This window comes from Pogona vitticeps, chromosome 5, assembly GCF_051106095.1.
Source record: "Pogona vitticeps strain Pit_001003342236 chromosome 5, PviZW2.1, whole genome shotgun sequence".
Taxonomy (NCBI): domain Eukaryota; kingdom Metazoa; phylum Chordata; class Lepidosauria; order Squamata; family Agamidae; genus Pogona; species Pogona vitticeps.
In genome coordinates this window covers 220,107-241,324 of record NC_135787.1, presented here as the reverse complement: position 1 = coordinate 241,324, position 21,218 = coordinate 220,107, and the positions used below count along the sequence as shown (strand labels likewise).

Sequence of the window (21,218 nt, the reverse complement as noted above, 5' to 3'; positions counted from 1 at the left end):
GAGACAAAAGATTTCATACAGTTCGGTGATGATGATCTCCTTACTGCATTTCAGCACTTCAACACGGATGTTGTCCCTTCCAGGTGCCTTGCCGGAGGTGAGGGAATCCAAGGCCGCATTTATTTCTGCTAGGGTTGGTTCGCTGTCCAGCTCTTCCAAGACAGGCAGGCACTCAATGTTATTTAATGCTTCTTCGGTTACTACATTCTCTCTGGAATATAGCTCAGAGTAGTGCTGCACCCAGCGTTCCATCTGCTGTGCTCGGTCCTGGATGAGCACACCTGTAGCAGACTTCAAGGGAGCAGATTTCTTCTGTAATGGACCTAAGGCCTGCTTGATACCATCATACATTCCTTTGATGTTACCTGTGTCCACTGCTATCTGTATCTGAGAGCAGAGCTGAAGCCAGTAATCGTTGGAGCATCTCCTGGCAGTCTGTTGGACTTGGCTGCGAGCGGCTCGAAGAGCTTGCAGGTTGCACTCGCTAGGACAGGTTTTGTATGCTGTTAGAGCTCTTCTCTTATCCTCAATGGCTGGCATTAACTCCTCCGAATGGGCTTTGAACCAGTCAGCCATCTTTCTGGTCTTCTTGCCAAAAGTGGACAAGGCGGTGTTGTAGACAGTGTTCTTGAAGTGTTCCCATCGTTCAGGTGCATTTACATTAGCTGGACCTGGAAGGGTTTCCTCGAGTGCTTGGGCAAATTCCTTCACTTTTCTTTGATCGCGAGTCTTGTTGATGTCAATACGTGGTCTTCCTTCCTTTTTCGTGTGATACAATTTCTTTGTTCGCAGTTTTACTCTACTACACACCAGGGAGTGATCAGTATCGCAATCAGCACTCTGGTAGCTGCGTGTGATCGTAACACTAGGAAGGCTAGAACGTCTAGTGAGGATCAAATCGAGCTGATGCCAATGCTTGGATCTTGGATGTCTCCAGGAAACTCTGTGTTGCAGATTCGTATTAAAGAATGTGTTGCTGACACAAAGACCATGATAACAGCAAAACTCCAGTAAGCGTTGGCCATTTTCGTTCATCTTTCCAATGCCAAAATGGCCTAGACAAGTGGGCCAAGAATTGTGATCAGCACCAACTCTAGCATTAAAGTCTCCAAGAATGAACAGTGACTCTCTTTCAGGGACTTTTTTGATAGTAGCTGCCAGATCGTTGTAGAATTTGTCTTTCACTTCTGGAGTGGCTGACAGTGTTGGCGCATATGCACTAATGAGGGTTACTGGTCCTGCTGATGAGTGGAGCTGCAGAGACAGGATTCTTTCACTCCCCACAATAGGTGGAACAATGCATCTCAGAAGGGTGTTTCTGACTGCAAAGCCAACACCATACTCCCTGGTCTCATTCGATGGTTTTCCCTGTCAAAAGAATGAGAAGTTTTTTTCTTTGACAGATCCCGAGTCTGGCAGTCTTGTCTCTTGCAGGGCAACAATGTCCATCTGCAGTCTACTCAGTTCCATGTCAATGACAGCTGTCTTGCGCACATCGTCTATTTCTTGCAGGTCATTAGGAAAGCCGTAGTCAGGAAAGCCAGGGGTCATTGTCCGTACATTCCAGGTGCCCAGCTTTAGGGCAGAAGTTTTCTTACGATTGTTGCATGGTGCACGGTTGTCGATCTGCTTGTCGGGTTTCACCCTAAACCCCACGCACCCCGTGAGGTTAACAGACCGTGGCGAGGTAGCACCTTACTGGCTGGGGGCTGCCCAGGTTAAGGTGGGCGGTAACTACCTGTTGAGGTGCAATGACCTCTCCCACCGTCAGAAGTAGCCCCTGGCATCATGCTTTACGCCAATTGAGCAAAGACTTGTTTTGTTGCTGTATGCGAAGCTGGAGTGTCCTCTCCAGAGCACGAAGCCTGGGTAGAATAATAATATGGGGGATAGGCTGTTACCCAAGCAGCAGATCCCCCCTCTCCACATCGCTTTCTTCATTGGTAATGAAGAAAGTGAAATACGTAGAGCTTTTGTATACTGCACCTTGTTTCAGTCGTGAATCCTAATGGAGACTGCAGCCAAGAAATCAGAAGAAAACTCAGATTCGGAAGGGCAGCAATGACGTGCTGTGTCACTGGAGAGGAAGACCACGATCACCCTCACTTTTGTCTTTCTGATCACTAATGTGTGAGGGTGTAAGCTGGACACTTAAGAAAGCTGACAGGAAAAAGGAAGGGTTGCACTTTTCAAAGACATGAAAGGCTGTCCTACAGAGGAGGAGCAGGAACTGTTCTGGATCATCCCAGAGTGCAGGACACGCAACCATGGGCTCAAGTTACAAGAAGCCAGATTTCGGTTGAATATTAGGAAACGCCTCTTCACTGTTAGAGCAGAATGACAAAGGAGCCAATTGCCTTGGGGGGTAGTGAGTGCTCCAGCTCTGGAGGCCTTCAAGAGAAACTCTTGTCAGATCAGCTTCGCTCTGGGTTCCACGCCGTCCCCCGGCTCCCGCTCCTCTTTGCGCCCACCGCGTGTGACCAAAGGGGGGGGGGCAGAACCACTAGCAGCCGCTTCCCAGAGGAGGACCGCCAGCCCGCCTGCCTGCCTGCCTTGCCCCCTCCTGGTGCGGCGCAGCCTCCGACCCGGGCTCCCAAGTGGAAGGGAAACGAGACGGGGCGAAGAGGCGGCGAGAGCCGGAGGGATCCGCCTGCCAGGCCCGCCCCGACGGCACGCGCGCGTGGCCCGAAGAAGTCACCCAGCAAGAGCGGCGGAGGGCGCGGGGCGCGTGCACCTGGTCCTCTCGAGGTCTCGGGCTCCCCTCTCGGAACAGAGGCCCCGCTCCCGGGCGAGCCAAGGAGGGAGAGGGCTGGGTATGCGTGCCGAGGACCCGCCCCGCTGCTCTCCGGCTGAAGGAAGAGCAACGAATCTGGATGAGCCCGGAGGACGGCGCGGCGGGCGAGGCGGTGCAGCCCGGGCTCCGCATCCTTTCCGCCGGTCTCTGGGCCCCTGCGCGCTCTCTTCCACGGCCGGCCGGGAAGGAGCCGGGCTGTGAGGGTCCAAGCTACGAGGGGCACGCCGCGGAGGGGGAGGGAGCTAGGCAGGGAAGGGGCCGGCTCACAGCCAGCCTGAATTCCCGCGGAGGCCCGCGCCGGCAGCGCATTCTGAGAAAGGGTTGCTTCCGTGTAGGGTAGCGGCCGCAGTATGGGACCTGAGTTCAAATCCCCTTTTGGCCAAGGAGCTCAGGGAAAGACGTTGGGCCAGGCGCGCGTTCTCAGCCGGACTTGCTTCCCTGTGAGGAGGAGGAGGAGGAGGAGTAGACCCGTGTTCCCCGCCTCCAAGTCCGAGGGAGAAAAGCGAGAGAATTTATTTATTTTATTTATTTATTTCATTTATATCCCGCCTATCTGGCGGGGGTGGGGTGGGGGAGTATCTGTTTTGTCCTCTGTCGGCTCAGCCCTTCCTTCCCTCCAGCACGGAAGGCTTCGGGGGCGGGAAAGGCTGCCCCTCACCCCGCCTCCACAAAAAGCTGAAGCTGGACCCGGGAATAACCCCACGGATCCTGGGAGCAGGGCCGGAGTGGAAACCATGCACTCTGCACATGTTCGGAAGCTCCGCGGACCCGCCACGGTGTGGTCAGCAGGGAGCGAGAGGCGGCTGGAAGCTGAGGCCGGGCATGGCCACCCCCTCCCTCCGGCCCCCGAAGCCCCGAGAAGCGGGGGGGGGAGGGAAGGAGCCCTCCGCCGCCTCTGCAGGCGGGCGGAGTGGCGGCGGCGGCGGCGGAGGGGGAGGCAGCGGAGGGGGGGGGTGGCTTCCCGTCGCCCTCGGCAGCCGGGCCTGTTGCGGAGGCGGGCTCTTCGCGCGCTCCCGGTTCTGCGCCCGCCTCCCCGTTGTCCGTGGGCTCCGCCCCTCCCGCGACGCTCAGCCCACCGGCGGCGGCGGGAGCGGCTCTCCGCCCGGCCTCGCTCGCTGGTGCTGCTGCTGCTGCTGCGGGCGCTGGCGGGCGCGGCTGCCGGCCGAGAGGGCGAAGGCGAGGCGGACGGAGGGACGGACGGATCGATCTCTGCCAGGCCAGACAGGCAAGGACCGGCGAGCTCCCGAGCGGCGGGAGGGGGAGGGAAGGACCCCAAGCAGCGGCAGCGCGCGCTTCTCCCGGCCGGGTCGCGGGGGCGAGGAGCGTGGAGCATCCCTCGGCCGGGACCTGCTGCCGGAGACCGGCTGCGCGGCAAACGAGCTCGGAGCGTCGCGGCCGGCGGACCGGCTGCCTCCGCTCCCGGCCACGTGCCCGCTGGAGCCGGGAGGCCGGCCGGCCGGCCGGGTGCCTCCCGTGTCCCGTCCCCTCCTCCAGCACCCTCCCGGCCGCGGGGCCCCCAGCCGCCCTTCTCCTTCTGGGGCTGGCAGCGGGAGAGAGGCGGACCTGTGTCCCCTGCGGCTCGCCCTCCGTCCAGGCAGGAGCCCCCGAGCGGCCAGAGCCCCGACGGCCCTCCCGGCAGCGCGACTGAATTGCCGGGCGAAGCGCAAGCGAGGTGGCCGCAGGAAAGGGACGCCGGAGCCAGAAGTTTCATCCGGCCGGGTCAGGCCGACGCTTGGTCAAACTTTCCTAGGGGAGGCCTTCAGGACAGGGTGGCGCCCAAGGGAGATCGGAGGGAGCTTCCGCGTGGGTGACCGAGCTGGGGGGGCCTGTCCGACGGTGGAGGGCCTGAACCGCCTCCGGAGAAAGGGCAGCCGGTATTATTGCGTGCCAAACGGCCAGCGCAGATGCCGCTTCCTCGGTCCCCGTTACCCGCCGACGGCATGCGAGGGCCAGCGGAGAGGCGGGCGCGGTTCGGGCCGTCAAGCAGGCTTTCCCAGGGGAGCGTCCGGTCTCAGCGTCCGCCAGTGCAAACGCGCAGGACTGAGGAGGAACGCCGGGGTCAGGGGACGGGACGGGAGGGGGGGGTACAGGCGGCTGAGCACTGGGGCCGAACTTGATGCCCTTCCCTCGCGCTTGGGCGGCTTCCTTTCCTTCTCCCCCCCCCCCCCGCTGCCCAGATCCCTTCCCCACTCCTGAGCCGGAGGGGACGGGGAAGGGATTTCAGAGAATCAGGAAAAAGGCCGAGAAGCGGGGGGGGGGGGGGAAGGGAGCGAAGGCGGGGGCACCTTGGGGGCTACCGCATGCCCAACGCTGGGAGCGCCTTCCCTCCCTCAGCGCCGATTCGTCCTTGCTTCAGGGGGTGCCTGAAGCTGCCCGCCTGAAGCTGGCCTCCCTCCGTGGTACTCCGAGGGCTCTTACTGGGAGCCCCTGACTTTCAAGAAGGTCAGGATAGCTCAAACTGGCTCCACTGCCGGAGGGCAGCGCCTCTTTCTTCCAAGGGTGTGCGTGTGTGTTGCGGGCAGTGGGGGGGGGGAGTGCAGGGTCCCAAGGGTGCCACTACCTTTGTGGTCCTCTAGCTGGAAGCGAGCAGTGCCTGCCGAGAAAGGTAACTCACCGCCATCCATCAGCCTGACCTGTGCGAAGGGCCGGATTTCCTTGTTTTCCACAGAGCAAACTTCTCAAGCAGGGGAAGGCAAGCTGCAAAAGCAAAGCTGGGGGAGGAGGGGTTCTACTCCCCCCCCCCACGCAATGCTTGGGTGGGTGTTACATAGCTCAGTCGGTTGGAGCATTCGCGGCAGGCCAGGGGGTGGGCTTTCCTTTTCCGCCCACTGTGTCTCTCCTGGGGAAAGAGCCTTGGGCAAGCTGCATGGCCACAAGACAGACGGAAGACCAGACCAGTCAGAGTACTTTACGGGTAGGAAATCCCACCAGAATCACCAAAAGCCAGAATTCCCTTGATGGCACATAATTATTATTACTCAAAATGAAAAATAATACATAGTGATGAAGCCTGATCGGGGGGGGGGGAAGGGGCCACAACCAATCCAGTCAAAGGAGCTGTGAAGAGAACAGAAGACTCACCTCAGAAAAGGGACACCTTTGGTCCAGGGCCCTGGGAATGGCTCTCCTGAGGTGGGGGGGGGAGAGGGGGAGGATTTCTTCGATTCAGGTGGCTCCGACCACCCTCTCCCGGCCACCCTCTCCCGACCACCCTCTCCCGGCCCACGTCCTTCTTCTGTTTTCCCTTCAGCCCCTTACTCTGTATGAATGTGTTCCTGTGCATGTGCAATAAAGAGCAAGCAAGACGGAAGAAAGCAAAGGACCGAAGGGGCCTGTGGGGGTGAATAAGACAGTTTCTCTTCTATGGACCCCCCCTCTTCCGCTCCCCCTTTGCCTGTCCTCGTGGCTCCCCCTGCCTTTAGCAGCGGCTGAGCCTGCCTCCACACCAGACACAGTGGGCACCAGCTGACCCTGTACAAAGAAGAGCAGGAACTCCCAGAAAAGGAGGGCCAGCCGATGGGGCTTTTGGGGGGGGGGTTATGCAGGAAGGAAAAGATCTGGGGAAACTGTTCCTAAAATCCCCCAAGCCCCAAAGGGGGCATCAGCAGCAGGAAGCCAGTCAGGGCTCTTGAGTGAGCAAGGAGTTAAAACTGTGCTAACGGAGGAGGAGGAGGAGGAGGAGGAGGAGGAGGAGGAGGAGGAGGCACACCTTAAGAGGGTGAGGGTGTTTGGTGTGCTGGAGAAGCCGACAGCAAGGCCATCAGGGAGCCAGACTCCGTCCCTGGTCTGGACTCTGAGCAGGGTCATCCACAAGAGAAGGGTCACACCTGAGACCCCTGGCTAAGAGGCATCGAACCTCCTCAAGAGTCGGGGCTGCACCAGAAGGAGAGAATGGGTCGTTCCAGTGGGGACGGTGGCAGAGAAACTCCCAAAGGGCAGTTGTGTTGATCAAATACAGATAAAAGCGGAGTGAAAAGTGGGATGGAATAAGCATCAATCATTGAAGATATGAAGATGATGGCAGATGATAGTACTGGTAGAAAGCAGAACTGATCTGAAGGAACTTCTGATGAAAGTGAAGGGGCAAAAACAGGACTGAACCTTACGAAGACAGCAATCACCGAAGGAACTACAGGACTTTAACAATGAAATTAAGAAACAGAAAAGATGAATGATTTAGTGTCTTATTTCTTCAGTCATCTTCAGAGAAGACTCCCTGGAAAAGACCCTGATGTTGGGAAAGGGCGAAGGCAAGAGGAGGAAAAGGAGACGACGGAGGACGAGGTGGATGGTCAGTTTCTGCGAAGCAACCAACATGAATTTGACCAAATTCCGGGAGGCCGAGGAAGACAGGAGGGCCTGGCGTGCTCTGGTCCATGAGGTCACGAAGAGTCAGAAATGACTTAACGACTAAACAACAACAACAACTTTAGTCATCAACTTCAGTGGACTCATATTTAAGCTTGTGGCCGACGACGAACCCTAGCTCCTTTTCACATGTATGGCTACTGTCCAGCCAAGTGTTTCACATCCCATACAGTATTTCTTCATCTAATTCCCCCCACCTCAGTGTAGAACTTCACATTTTTTCTGCTGTTGAAGCTCATTTTGTTGTCTTTGGTCCCAGTTCTTTCGTCTGTTGAGGTCTTCCCAAATCCTGATTCTATCTTCTGAAGTATTAGCCAAACCCCCACCCTCTCAGTTTAGTGTCCTTCCTTGGTGAATGTAATGAAGATCCCCCCTAACCCACCCACCCAATCCAAGTCATTTATGTAAACACTGAACAATACCAGGACTGGGACAAAACCCCAGGGCAACCCACTGATCACTCCCCTGTGGGGAGGGTGAGCACTGTTTGGGTGTGGCCTGTCAATCAGCTACAAATCCATTCAATGGTAGCATCAGCTTGGCCACGTTTCACCAGCTTGGCCACAAGGCAATCGCGACAGACCCTGTTTCATTGTGAATTGTCTCACTGTTCCCCTCTTAGATGCACACCTTGAGGTGGCAAAGGTTTTCCAAGTACAAAATATTCAGCAGTGATTTGCTGTTGCTACCGTCTGCTCATGAGGAATACAACTTAGCCTGAGTGTCCCACTGAAAGATCCTTCCCCAGTGGTCACCTTTCACAGGGCTGCTGACCAGTGGCTGTCCTCTAGGAGTCTCTCCATTCCTATCACCATTGGAACCGTCCATTCCCTTCTGCAGATGCGCCCGTTTACCCACACACACACCGAAGAGGGCAGATCCATCTTCCTCTGATTGCTTCGTTTTGACCCTTCTACCTTGGGGCCACCGTGCTAGGAATCCAGACGAGTGAAGGAGTCTGGCTTTCTGATGACATTGCTCTCAGCTTGCTGGACACCCTAAGCCCCCTCATCAGGTTAAGGGAGGCCCTCTCGATTAGTCAATAACTAACCCTAACTTTGGGAATAAAGGGCTGGGTTTCCAAGTGGGGGGGTGTGAATCGGTGGACCCCTCAATGTTCCCTTCTAGGTCTGCATGTAAACGACTGGTGGCAAGACCTGAGTAGTGCTGTGGCAGCATTTGCTGCCGGAAAGGAATTGTTTCGGATTTCTAAAGCAAAAAAGGGTTCAGGAAATCGTCTTTAAAAAGACAAGTGATGCGTGACGTAAGTGAGAAATGGTTCTCAGCCTCACCTGAGGAGTAATGGGATCTGAGCTGGTCATGCCTTCAGCTCATGGCAACCCTAGGAATGAGCAAAAGGTCCCTCTCCTCAGCGGCTCTGCTCAGCAATTGCAGACTCAAGCCTGTGGCTTCCTTTAGGGAGTCTGTCCATCTGACATTGGGTCTCCCTCTTTTCCTGCTGCCTTCCATCTTTCCCAGCATTATTGTCTTTTCCAGAGAATCCTGTCTTCTCATGATGTGCCCAAACTAGAACAGCCTCAATTTCAACATTCTGGTTGACGTTCAAGCTTGATTTGCTCTGGCACCCACTTGTTGGTCTTTCTGGTAGTCCAGGGTATCTGCAAAGCTGTCCAGCACCACATTTTAAATGAAACCTTTTTTTCTTTTAGCTTTCTTAACTGTCCCGCTTTCACATCCATACATGATGATTGGAAATACAAGAGTGTGGATGATCTTGGCCTTGGTCTCCATTAATTCATCCTTACTGTTGAGAATCTTTTCTAATTCCTTCGTTGCTGCCCTTCCAAGACTTCTGATTTCTTGGCCGCAGACTCCATTAGGATTGATGGTTGAAACAAGGTATACAAAATCTCTTAACTATTTCAATTTCTTCTTTCTCAATGTAAAAGTTATGTAGTTCATCTCTAGTCATTATTTTTGTCTTCTCCGTGTTCACCTGCAATCTTGCTTTGGCACTTTCTTCTTTCACTTTCCCTAACAGTTGTTTCAAATTATTGTTGCTTTCTGCAAGTAAGGTGGTGACATCTCCATATCTTAAATTATTGATGTTTCTTCTGCCAATTTTCACTCCTCCTTCATTTGAATCTTGTCTAGCTTTCCAGATGATATGTTCTGCGTACAGATTAAACAGGTAAAGGAATAAAATGCACCCTTATCTGATACCATTGCTTATAGGAAACCATTCTGTCTCTTCATATTCTGTCCCAAAAGTAGCTTCTTGTCTGAAATGCAAGCTGTTAGTTAAGGACAACTGAAGAACAGCCCCTAGGGTCATGATAGATAGCTACACCTGAGCATTGACTGCATGTGCACAGCTGTTAAAAAGGCACATTCCATACTAAGCTCAATTGTGAAAGGATTGAAAAAAATGTTCCTGTCAATATGATGCTCCATTTGCTCAGCCAAATTGATTGGGTGGCCACACTGGAGTGTTGTGTGCAGCTGTGGCCAGCACACCTGGGAAAAGATACTATAATGATGGAAAAGGTGGCAGAAGGGGGTGAAAATCAGGAAGGGACTGGAGCAACGTTCCAGTGCGATGACACCACAGGCTCATGAAAGGTTTGAATAAAAGGGAAACACCTGAGGAGGACTGTGGAATGATACATTTTGTGGAGAAAAGATGTGCTGAGATCTTGCCCTCTCCCCCCCCCGCAACCCTCCACTGCTGCTTCATAGTGCTAGAAAGCAGAATCAGCCCCCCCCCACCAGCAGCTGGAAGGTGGGAGGGAGGGTGAGCAGAGGCAGCCCCCACTCCCTTCTCTCCCCAGCCCCCCCCCCGCCTGCCCTCCGCTCTCCTTGTGCCTGATGCCGACTGTGCTTGGGGAAACGCTAGACTTTTGCTCACTCAGCAGTCGGAAAGTTTGCTGGTTAGCAGCGTTGGGGAGCTCAGAGCAGCTCTGCTGATTGTGCAGCTTGCTTCTTGCCTGAGCGAGGCAGAGGCACAGTGCAGGCATGTGCAGGGGAGGGGACAGGGGGGCCCTGCGGGATTGAGGCTAGGGAGGGGGCACGACTTCTCTCTGTGTTTTGCTGCAAGGGGGCCAGGGCAGCAGCCTTCCATGCTCTGATTGTTAAGCTGGAGCGGGAGGCCAGAAAGTCCCGCCTGAGCCCCCCCCCCGCTGAGCTGTGCTGTGCAAAGCAGTCATTGGGGTGGGGGTGGGGGGGCTTGATCTGCCCCCTTCACATGCCCAGCATGATCACGAGCGAGGGAGAAGACGGGTTGGCCAGTCCTTCTGCCCACCCAGCTGGGGCCCCTGCAGCCCACCAAGGGCACCATGGAGGGTGCTTCCTGGAGGAGTAAAGCTGGGCACCTAGACAATCCTCCCCTCGGTGCTGAGTGCTGCGCTGGGGTCCTGGGGCTGTCCTGCATGGATGGCCCTTGAGGCCGGCCCTGGATGTGGGGTGGCAGATGGTGTCTCCAAGTGTCCTGAAAAAAGGGGGGGGGGTCAGGGTGTTGCAACCGAAGAGAGTGCTTGTGGCTTTGCGCCCCACCTTAGGCAGTGGCTGCCTCTAGAGTAGGAGAGGACTTGCCCCCGGATGACCTGGGAGAGACCCCCTTTTGTGGGCAGCCACTCCTTGTGCTCCTTCCCTCTCCCCCTCCTCCATCTCTTCTGGCTTCTGGAGATACTTTGAGAGGGAGGAGACCCTTTCCCGGGTGGTTGACTGACCGTCATTGGCTTCCTTCCTGATGAATGGCTGAGGCAAAGGCAGGGATCATGGAAGAGAGCGGCTCTCTCGGCCAGATCCCCCACTGGCCTGTGCTGGAAGTGCTGCTGCCCCCCCCCGCTGCCCCCCCATACCTTCCTGTCCCCATAGGCTTACTTATGCCTCTGGTAGGAGGTGGCAGATCTGGTGGCATTCATGACAATGGAGTTGCAACAGAGATGGACTTGTGAGGGCTCACATTTGGCATGCAGGGAGCTAGTTGTGTGTGAGACCTCTGGGAGAGGCATGGGTCCTCCAAGGAGATCATGGGCTCAAATTACAGGAAGTCAGATTTCGGCTGAATATCGGGAAATAACCTCCTAACTGTTAGAGCAGTACGACAACAGGGCCCATGACTTTGGGAAGTGTTGAGTGCTCTAGCGCTGGGGGCATTCAAGATAAATTCAGTCAACCACCCGGCAGATATCTTGTGATTAGTATTCCTGCGTTGAGCAGAGGGTTGGACTTGATGGCCTGATAGGCTCCTTTCAGCTTCATGATTCTGTGATTTTATGATCATTCTCAACTTGATAGAATCCTAGAATGATGGAGTTGGGAGGGACCTATAAGGCCATCAAGTCCAACCCCCTGATCAAGACAGGAATCCAAATCAAAGCACATCTGATAGATGGTTGTCCAGTTTTCTCTTTAATGCCTCTAGCCCTGGAGCGCTCATCACTTCCTGAGGCAATAGGAAGTCATTGTCACACTGCTCTAACCGTTGAGATGTTTTTCCTGTTCGCTTCCTGTAGCTTGACCCCAATATTACATAGTCCTGCACCCCGGGGTGATCGAGAACAGACCCTGCCCCTCCCCCGAATGACTACCTTTCAAGGATCTGAAAAGTGCTGCCATATCTCCCCTCCGTCTTCTTTTCTCAAGGCTAAACATGCCCAATTCTTTCAGTCTTTCCTCCTAGGGCTCAGTTTCCAGTCCCCTGATCATCTTGGTTGCCCTCCTCTGTACTTGTTCCAATTTGTTAGCATCCTTCTTGAAATGTGGTGTACAGAACTGGACACAATACTCAAGATAAAAATTTAATTTAATTTGATTTGGATTCCTGCCTTGAGTCAGGGGTTGGACTCAAAGGCCTTACAAGCTTTCAACTCCATGATTCTAGGATCCTATGACCATACCTATCATTGTTCTCGGTTTATTAAAAGTGCCTTTCCTAAAATCAAGCGTATATATGTAGCTACACTCTGCTGTTGTTTCCTTTGAAATCGAGAGGTCAAGTAGAACATGGTCACTTTCCTCCAAAGTTCCTCCTGCTGCCACTTCTTTCACTTAGCCATCCCTTTTGGTTAGAATCAAGTCCAGGATTTCTGGCTTCTTCCTCTGCTTTTGGTAGGAGAAAACCAGCCAGGAATCTGTAGATCCACGTAAGGTCCGACACCATCCAGGATGCTCTCCAGGGTTTTGGGATGCTGGGCAAAGGGTTGCTGTGACTCTTACCCCCCCCTGCTTACTTCACCGTCCAACCCCTTCAGTCGCAGCCTTGAACTCATGGGGGCCTTAGCCTGGTGTGCGGATTTAAGCTGGCTGTCTGGGCTGGCAGCCCCGTGTCCACACTGCAAGCCAGGTCAGGCCTGCTCCGCAAAGAGGGCTGTTTCAGCCTCTTGACTCTGAGGGCTTGGGCTCCTCAGCATCCCTTGGTTGAGGCCAGCAGTCAGCCAGTGTGCCTATCAGCCTGGGAAGGGAGGAAGGCCTGTGCCAGCCCCTTCCCCCAAGCTGAGGGGGCTCTTTGAACCCCCTGTTTCTTGTATTCGCGGAGGCTTTCATGGCTGGGATCTAATGGTTGTCGCGGATTTTTCGGGCTCTTTGGAAAAACACAACCTACAAACCGTATTCAAGCCCACCACAAAAATACAACAAATGTTACGGTCAGCAAAGGACAGAAGGCATCCCCTCACCACTGCAGGAGTATACTGGATACCTTGCAGTTGTGGACAGGTATATACTGGAACTACAAAACGAAGCATCCACACCAGAATCAAAGAACATGAGAGACACTGCAGACTAAAACAACCAGAAAAATCTGCAGTAGCTGAACATGCCCTGAAACAAGCTGGAAATGAAATTCTATTTCAAAATACTGAAATACTGGACAACACCAGCAATCATTACGTCAGGCTGAACAGGGAAGCCATTGAAATCCACAAGCACCAGCAGAATTTCAATAAAAAAGAGGAAGTTGTGAAGCTCAACAAAACTTAGCTCCCAGCTCTCAAAAATACAGTATGCAAAAGGTCAAGGAACTCTACCCAGTCACAAGAACCAGGGATCACGACACCCAAAGGACCAGCTAATGAAAGCCATCAACCACAGTGACAGATAATCTGTCCTCCTTATCACAACAATACACCCACAACAAGACACACTAATCACCGATCTCCTGAAAAGGACAAAAGCCTACCTCACAGCCATAAATACTCAACTCCCAAGAAAACTACACCAGAGTGCTGTCCTCTGAAGATGCCGGCCACAGAGACTTGCGAAACGTTAGGAAGAACAACCTTCAGAACACAGCCAAGAAGCCCGAAAAACCCACAACAACCCTTGTTTCTTCCTTTGGTGAGTGGGCTTCCAAGGCTGGGAAGGACATCACTTCTGCCTGGTGGCACTGTGAGGCGGTCCCCCCACCCTTGGCCCATTGATGCCGAAGGAGCTGCTTTTCCCATGGCCGGTTTGCCCAGAGAGGCAGCTGTACCGATCCATCCTCTTTGTGTCCATTAGCCGCCAAGTGCTCTCTCTCTCTCTCTCTCTCTCTCTCTCTCTCAACCTTTTTAAGGGGGTAGCGACTCGAGAGGAAGGTTGCAGGCTGAGGAGCTTGCCTAGCACTGCCTCTTTCGAAAGAAGCTGTCCAGTCTCTCTACAAGTGGCCCATTGAAGAGCATGAAGTAGGACTTTGATGGCCAAGCTCAGTAGGAGCCTTGGGGGGGGGGGGCAGGGGAGAGGAAGTCCCTTGGCAGTGGGAGGTCTGGACAGTCCCCTTTCGCCTCCCAGCTCTGGAACAGATGCCCCCTTCTCCAGGCTGTTCTGGGTTGGATGCTGCCTGTCTGCCCGACACATGGTAGGTGGGAGGACCTGGGCCACCGTTTCCTGGTGGCCCTTTCCCCTCACTGAGCGAGGCCACCTGCTTTCTGCCTTTCCTCCTGCCAGGGGCATCGGGCAGGATTCCTGCGTTTTGTGCCAGGATCGTGGCCCAGTTCCTCTACTGCTCCCAAGGGAAGCTTGCTCCAGGTGCGCGCTGTCGTGAGAGCAGTTTTCTCAGCCACGTTCTCTCCCCTGCAGGCCTGACTTCTGGAATGGGCATGTGCCGGACTGGGGTGACCCCCTGGCCCCTGGCCCCACCACGGTTTGCCAGCCCCACAAGCGACTGACCGTGAAAGAGCAACCACGAGGGCCATGGCCAGGAGGCGTGGACAACCCTTCTCCCTGGCACGAGAGAGGCCCCACCTGCCCAGCGAGGGATGGCGCGTCGGACCCTGAAGAGAGATGAATGGCACGGGCCGTGGGTTTCCCGCCAGCCAGGGGCTGATGCCAGGCCTCCGTCCACAAAGACCCTTCCAGCGGCCACCCATGGGGCACCGGCCACCAGCAGGGCAATGTGTGGCTGTCCCCTTGAAGTGGGCACCCCCCCCGTCCAGGGCTCCACATGGAAGAAGCGCCCAGGGCTACGGCTGCCCAGGAGTAAAGGACTAGTGTGCGCACAGGGGTGCCATGGCCAGCTCAGAGGAGCCCGGGCCCTTCGTGACCAAGGGGGCAGAAGGCAGCCGGGAGAAAGCCATGGCTGTGCGGTCGGCGCTGCTGAGGAGGGACTCCCCGGGTGCGGAGGGCTGCCTGCCGCGCCGCCACCACCGGCCCCACCAGGTGCGCTTCAAGGACTTGGTGGATGGCAGCTCTGGTGAGGAGCCCCCCCTGCCTGCCCAGACCCCGTGTGCCTCGAGACCCCTGGAGAGGGGGGCCGCCAACCCTGCCCGGTGCAGCTGGCCCCAGGCAAAGCCCTGCTTGCTCCCCCTGCCCTCTTGGCCCCAGAGAGGTGCCAGCACTGCCATCCAGACCTGGCCTGGCCTGCAACAGCCATTGGAAGGGTGCCCTTTGCCCAGCCAGGCACCCTGGGCCTCTGCCCATGAGCCCCTGGGGCGCTCCCCTGGGGGCCTGGGCCAGGATCTGCCCCCGTGGGGCTCCTCCACCAGCCTTTCTGCACACAGCCTGTGCCCTGCCTCCTCCCAAGCCCACAGGGGCCCCAGCCCTCCTGCCGCTCTGTGCCCTGCCCTGCCGCCAGCACCTCCACCTGGCCCTGGCCAGTCGTACCTGGGGCGGGTACCGTGCCTCCCTGCTGGGTGGGATCCTCCCTCCCAGCAGACGCCCCGGGTGGCCAGCCCACAACTCCCTCCCAGCCCCCCGAGAAAGGGCATCAGTGTCAGCCCTGAAACCCTCCGCCCGAGGCCGCCTGCCCTCCTGCCACCGCCGCTGCCGCCAGGTGCCGCTGTAGGGGGCAGACCTTCCCCTCACCTTCTTGCTCAGGGTTCCCCCCGGAAGGAGACTGGCCTCGGACCCCCACCCCAGCTGACGGACAGGGACCCCTCTGTGCCTGGGGGATCCGTGGGGACCACAGCCTCCCCCCAGAGCCTCCAGGCAGAGGCCGCTGCTGCCCTCTGGCGGGGGCAAGCACCCTGCCCCCCTGGGGAGAAGAGCCTGCCCCCTCCCGGGTATCCCCTCTTGGTGAGGCCCACCCTCTCCAGGGCCTGCCTTACCCCCAAGCGAGCGGCGTCTCCGCAGCAAGTCCAGGACCTCCTGCCACTGGTGGCTGTGGAGCAAGCACAGCGGCCGGGGACCCAAAAGGCCATGGAGAGGCTGCCCCCGACCGACCAGGAGCGCCCCCGGGAGACGGGAGACCTCCAGTCCCGGCTGCATTCCCTGGAAGGGGTGCTGGAGACCAGCCAGGAGGCCATCAAGGTTCTCCTGGATGTCATCCAAGACCTGGAAAAGAAGGAAGCCCAGCGGGACGGGTGAGTTGGGGGAAGGGGGGGCAGGGTGGGGGCGAAGGGGGTTTCTGTGCTCAGGGAAAAGTGCTCCCCCCCCCCCGCAACCTTGTCCTGGGTGAGGCTAACAGGCAGCCGAAGGTCTTCCAGCCATTTGACCCAAGCGGTGGGGGGGGGAAGGGGGAGGGCAGCCCATCTTGCCACATTTGGCTAGCCCCTTATAGCCCATTGCTCGGTGGGTCGGTCCCCAGCAAGCCCAAGGAGGAAATTGTGGAGCAACCCCCACCCCATCCCATCCCTTTGCCGGACGGTTGTCCTCCGAATGTGGTGCTTGACGATAAGCTGCTTTGCATGCAGGTGGTTCCCTGGCCCAGCCAGCCCCGTCCCCTCCCGGAGTGTCTTCCCATCTGGCACTGGAAGGCTTAGAGATCCCTCAAGGCCAGGCCACCACCTTACGTGTCTGTGGCCGTCATCCAGGGGAGGGGAGGGGAGGGGAGGGGAGAACAGTCTTAGATGCTGAAGCCTCTCAGCTTCCAGAAAGGGGCTTCCTGGGGGAATGCAGATGACTCTGGGCACATTGCTCAGCGTGTGAGCAGAGAAAAACCAGCCAGGCTCCTTTCGGTGGAAACCCTCAGGAGCTGGAAGGCAGCAGAGCAAGCAGGAGGCCAGGCGCATCAGTGCCTGCTAGCCACGGTAGCCAGGGCTAAACGCCTCCTTCTCGTCAGCAGAGACCTTGCACGGGTGGGCCAGTCGGACAGCAGAACGGCAGGGCTGGCCCACCCCTTTGGCCTCAGTACTTTGCCGTGGGGGTGGGGGTGGGGGTGGGGTAATGGGGCTAAGCTGGAGCCTCTCCTTTTGGCTGCTCTTGCCCCACAGAGTAAGACCCCCAAGGGGCAGCAATCCCAGCCAGGGAGGGTGGCGGTTGACAGGGAGGAGGCCTGGCCAGGCTGCTCATGGGTGGGTGCATTTCTGCTGTTTCAGGAGGCAATCCTATCGAACAGGGCAAGACATCCTCAACTGTGGGAGGTGCCGAGAGTGCGCGTGTGTCATTTACAGGTAGGACCCGGCAAGGCCTTCCAGACGGGCTTCTCCCACCCTTGCCCCTGCCCCACCCCCACCCCCCGCCCTTCCTGCATCCTTCCCGCCTCCCCTCTCTCTGCTGCCAGTTGCCCATTCAAGTGCTCAAAGCCATTTATTTATTATGGGGTGATCTGGGCACAGCGGTGCCATCTGCCTTTGATGCCCCCTCCGGGGATGACGCTGTCCTGCTGCTGAATGGGGACAGAGGCTCTTCTTACCCCTCCCCCCCGACCTGCAGCTGGCCCCTGTCTGGGCATGACCAGTCCCATTCTCGGATGGGTCTGGACAGAAGCAGGCAAGGGATGCATCTTCTGGCCGGGCAGGGTCCAGCTTGACCTGCTTCCACCTTTCACCCTTGCTTGACAGGTAGACATGGTGGTGGCTGTGGGGAGGGCGGGTGGGTGCCACCAGATGTGTTTCCCTTCATCATGTTGTAGCAAAACAGACACCCATCCGGAACTGGGAGGAGACGCAGTGGTTGTGGGTCTGTGGTTGTGCTTGAGAGGGAAGTGGGAGGGAGAAGGGTCCTCTCTTCAGATCATAAAGCAAAATTGTGGAGCTGGGGGTGGAAGGGGTGGATACTGTTAGAATCCTATGGTGCTTCTGTGGAGGAGTTGGCTTCCGCGGACCAAACCCTGCTGTGTCACTCTTGACACACAACGTGAGTGCGGAGGAATTTGCGTCTTTTCCTGGGGCCCTCCCGAGCATGGCGCTTTCCCTGCCTTTCATTTACCTGACTGTGTGTACCTGTGTCCACATCAGAAATTAAAAGCAATTGGCAGCTGGAGACCTTCTTGAATCTTCCACTGGGGTGGGGCACAGGGCGGCCCATGCGATGCCAGCCCCCATTGACGGGGCAGGCCCTGGTCTCTGGGCAGCAGCCCCTCTCTGCCATGCGTTCCTCCCCCTCCCCCCCCAAGGCTTCTGGATGCACCCAGCCCCTTCTCCTTCTCCTTGACCCCACATGGTCTTTTCCCTGGCTGGCCGGGGCACTGGCCTCTCCCCAGAGCCGGACAAAGCCCCTCTTGGCCCTTTGCACCTGGTTTTTTGTTTGTTTGTTTTTTAAGGACGGAGAGGTTTCCTAAGGTCTTGCTCTGCTCACCAAGCAGCACTGCTGTTGTCATGGCACCCTGCCCTGCCAAAGGAGGGGAGGGTCATGACTAGAAAGAGCGGGTGTTGTGGGGCTGGCGTGGGTGTGGGGGTGAGATGGCGCCACCCAGCACAGAGACAGGCCACCCCAGGCGGCTTGCACAGGCCCTCCTCAGTGCTGGGGCTCTGCTGTGGCACAGGGGCTGCCCTGGGGGGGGAAGCAGGTGGAAAGGGGGGCTCCATGGGGCTGGGCTCGAGCGCATGCATGCCCTGCCGTACCGTTCCGAGTAGAGGGGCCTTGATGTGGAGAACAGAGGCTCTCACTGCGGGGGGGGGGGGGCAACAGCAGCCTGCGAAGCGTAGCAACCGCCTGGCAGAAGCTGTCACCTCTGGCTGGCACCTCAAACAGGACAAGAGGCCCTACAGTGGCAGCTCCCCTCCCTCCCCCCCGTCACGCCTGGCTAAGCACCATGGGGAGGGGGGGCCCTGCGCCTTCCCTTGGTGGTGGCCCTGGGGGATGCGTCAGGTCCTGCTGTAGAGGGGGGAGGGGGAATGGGGGAGCCGCAGCTGAGCAATGTGGAGGGGAGGAGGGAGGGGGGAACCGGAGGGACCCATGGAACGAGCGCCATGTGCTCCGTGAGGAGGCTCCCAAGGAGGGGCCCCGGCTGTGGCCCTCCCCAGAGCCTTCGAGGTCCCTGGTCTGGCCGCAGAGCAAGGAGAGTCCCACGGACGCCCTCGGTGGCCCACGCTGCCTCCAAGGCCTCCAAGGCCAGGCAGAGAGGGCTCTCTGACGGAACCATCATCCTCCCAGGGAGGGGCTGGAGTCGGGGGGGCTCTACCACCTGCTTGGGACTTGCTGAGCTTCTGGAAAGGACCGGGGACTGTTTGCAGCCAGGAGCCCTAGTGTGCCTCCCACCAGAGGGTGGGCGTTGAACAGCCAGATGTTCTCCAGAGGTCCTTTGCTCCAATGGGGTTCGGCTCGGGGAAGAGGCTGGCCTTTGAGGTTGCTGAGGCCGGGCTCAGGGTCCTGCCACAAAGGGGATGAGAAGGGTCCGGTGGAGCCTCCACGCACCAGGCGGGCTCCGCACACCGGCTGCCACGACTCTGGAGGAGGAGCCATCTCGTGCTGCTTTGTGCACTAAGTTTTGCTTGACCTCACGATTTGCGATGGGTTGTGTCCTCATTTGCTTTCCGGCGGTGCGGCAGTGGGCCGTGAGTCTCTCATGGGCAGGACTGGGCCTCTGTCTTTTTTCCCATTGCTCCTCCGGCTCCTTCTGCCTGGCTCGTAGGAGGCCTCAGCGTTAATTGGGATTGACGGGTCTGTCTCTGCCCACTGCTGTGCCTGGTGAGACATGCTGGGTCGGCAGAGGCAGGCAACTGCTGTTGTTGGTAGGGTCTCTCTCTCTCTCTCTCTCCCTCCCTCCCTCCCTCCCCCTCCCCATCCCATGGTGTCCATGGAAGGAGTGGACGCATGGCCAGGACCCCTGGCCTCTGCCTTATGCTCTTTTGTCGACTGGCCTGCTTTCCTCTCCCAACAGCATTGTTCAAAGTAGCTAAGAGAACGTAATAAGCAACAGCAGTAAAAATAAATCTACATTCTGGTAATGCAGCATAAATGTCGCTCCAGTCTTCTGGACAAAAACCCAGGCAACCCATGATCATAACATGTAGTGAAATGATGGAGTGTGTTTGCACTCCACTGGCTTCTTGGGAGGGGCGCCTAAGGCCTTCCACGTCCAACCCCCTGCTCAGCGCTGGAATCCAGATCTAAGCCAACGTGACGGAGGGCTGTCCAGTTTTTTCTTGAATGGGTCCAGCGTTGGGAGCGCTTGCCACCTCCTCCCCTTAGGGCCATGGGTTCCATTGCCGTACTGCCCTAACAAGATGTTTTTCCTGATATTCAGCCTAAATCCGGCTTCCTGCAGCACGAGACCATTTTTTTTACACGTCCTGCACTCTGGGATGATTGGCAGCAGAGCCCACGGCTCCCGTCAGTTCTACAGACCTGTGCTTCTAAAGTGGGAGCCTCTGCCCGCAAAGTACCAGGTGGAAGTTCCGAGACCAGCCCGATTCTGTGGGCAACTCCACTCGCAGGGGGCAAACCCAATGTGGCAGGAGAGCCTCGGGCTGGCGGGGAGAGAAGGCAGCCTGGCCATGGTGGCAAAACTGACGGGCAGGCGTCTCCTTCTCTCTGCAGAGGAAGGGCCATCGCTGATCTTCTCCCTCAGCTCTTGGTGTGTGCTGGGGGAAAGTCTCCTGCAGACCTCTAGAACAGGGTTGGTAAGGTGGGGGGGGTGTCAGGACAAGCCGCCGATGCTCTCTCTCTCGCTCACTCACTTGCTTCCTATGATCCCACAGCGTGGAACACGATTTCCGGCAGCAGGAAGGGCGTTTTCGGCAAGTGCTGAGCACCATTGAGGTGCAGCCGGGTCGGACGCCCCCCACAGAGGGACAGGCCACCACGCAGAGCCACCACAAGCTGCCACCAGCACCAAGGCTCCCGGTGAGAGCGGAGCCCAAGAAGTCGAGGCGGAAGTGCTTCTTCTGGTTCTTGTGACGTGGCGCCCCGTAGAGTGGCCCAGAGGGAAGACTTTGTGAGCTAGCTCTCCCCACTCCAGTCAAAGCCACGGAGCCACAGGTTTGATTGCACCAGCAATTTTTATTATTACAGTATTTTATTTACAACTGTTTACATGCAGAGCTCCTGCGGAGAAGAAGAAGAAGTGCCCCCTCCACCTAAGGAAGTCTCGATAAATTCCCCCGAGATGCCTGTTTTCATCCTGCTTGTCTCTCCGAGTCTTTATTCTTGAGAAGGCAAAACGGGGGGGGGGGGGGCTGGGGGAGGGATCAGGTAGAACTGCTATGTGGCACGTTATGCCACCTTCCCGCCACTGTGGGCCAGCTGTATTCCTGCCTGCCAGGAGGCAGCGAGAGGCAGCGAGGCTCAGGTATCGCATGTCAGCCACCGCTAACAGGCCAGGCAGCTCCTGTGCTCCCAACAAAGGCATTTCAACACCTGCCATGCCCAGGGCTCGCCCTGGTGTTTCTTAAGGCAATGGCAGGTTTCCAAGTGTGCATAGCGATGTTTAAGTATATAAAACACATGCATACTCACACATGTGTGTGTGCGCGCACACACACACACACATCCAGTGAACCTATTTTTCCCTCAT

At 57.1% G+C, this 21,218-nt stretch overlaps 1 protein-coding gene across 1 annotated transcript; it reads left to right on the top strand.

The window, feature by feature from the left end:
- Positions 1–10,792: 10,792 nt before the first annotated feature.
- On the top strand, positions 10,793–20,823 carry LOC110079826 (uncharacterized). The gene is made up of 3 exons (XM_020795190.3): positions 10,793–15,903; positions 16,858–16,932; positions 20,404–20,823. Exons 1-3 carry the CDS (start codon positions 14,612–14,614, stop codon positions 20,600–20,602), a joined length of 1,566 nt encoding a protein of 521 aa, XP_020650849.3. The 5' UTR covers positions 10,793–14,611; the 3' UTR covers positions 20,603–20,823.
- Positions 20,824–21,218: the final 395 nt, after the last annotated feature.

What these genes read in the sequence shown, in the direction of transcription:
- LOC110079826 (XM_020795190.3), top strand. Translation starts at nt 14,612, where the DNA reads ATGGCCAGCTCAGAGGAGCCCGGGCCCTTCGTGACCAAGGGGGCAGAA. An exon ending in AAGGAAGCCCAGCGGGACGG is followed by an intron (nt 15,904 to 16,857) that starts GTGAGTTGGGGG and finishes CTGCTGTTTCAG; the next exon opens with GAGGCAATCCTATCGAACAG. An exon ending in TGCGCGTGTGTCATTTACAG is followed by an intron (nt 16,933 to 20,403) that starts GTAGGACCCGGC and finishes ATGATCCCACAG; the next exon opens with CGTGGAACACGATTTCCGGC.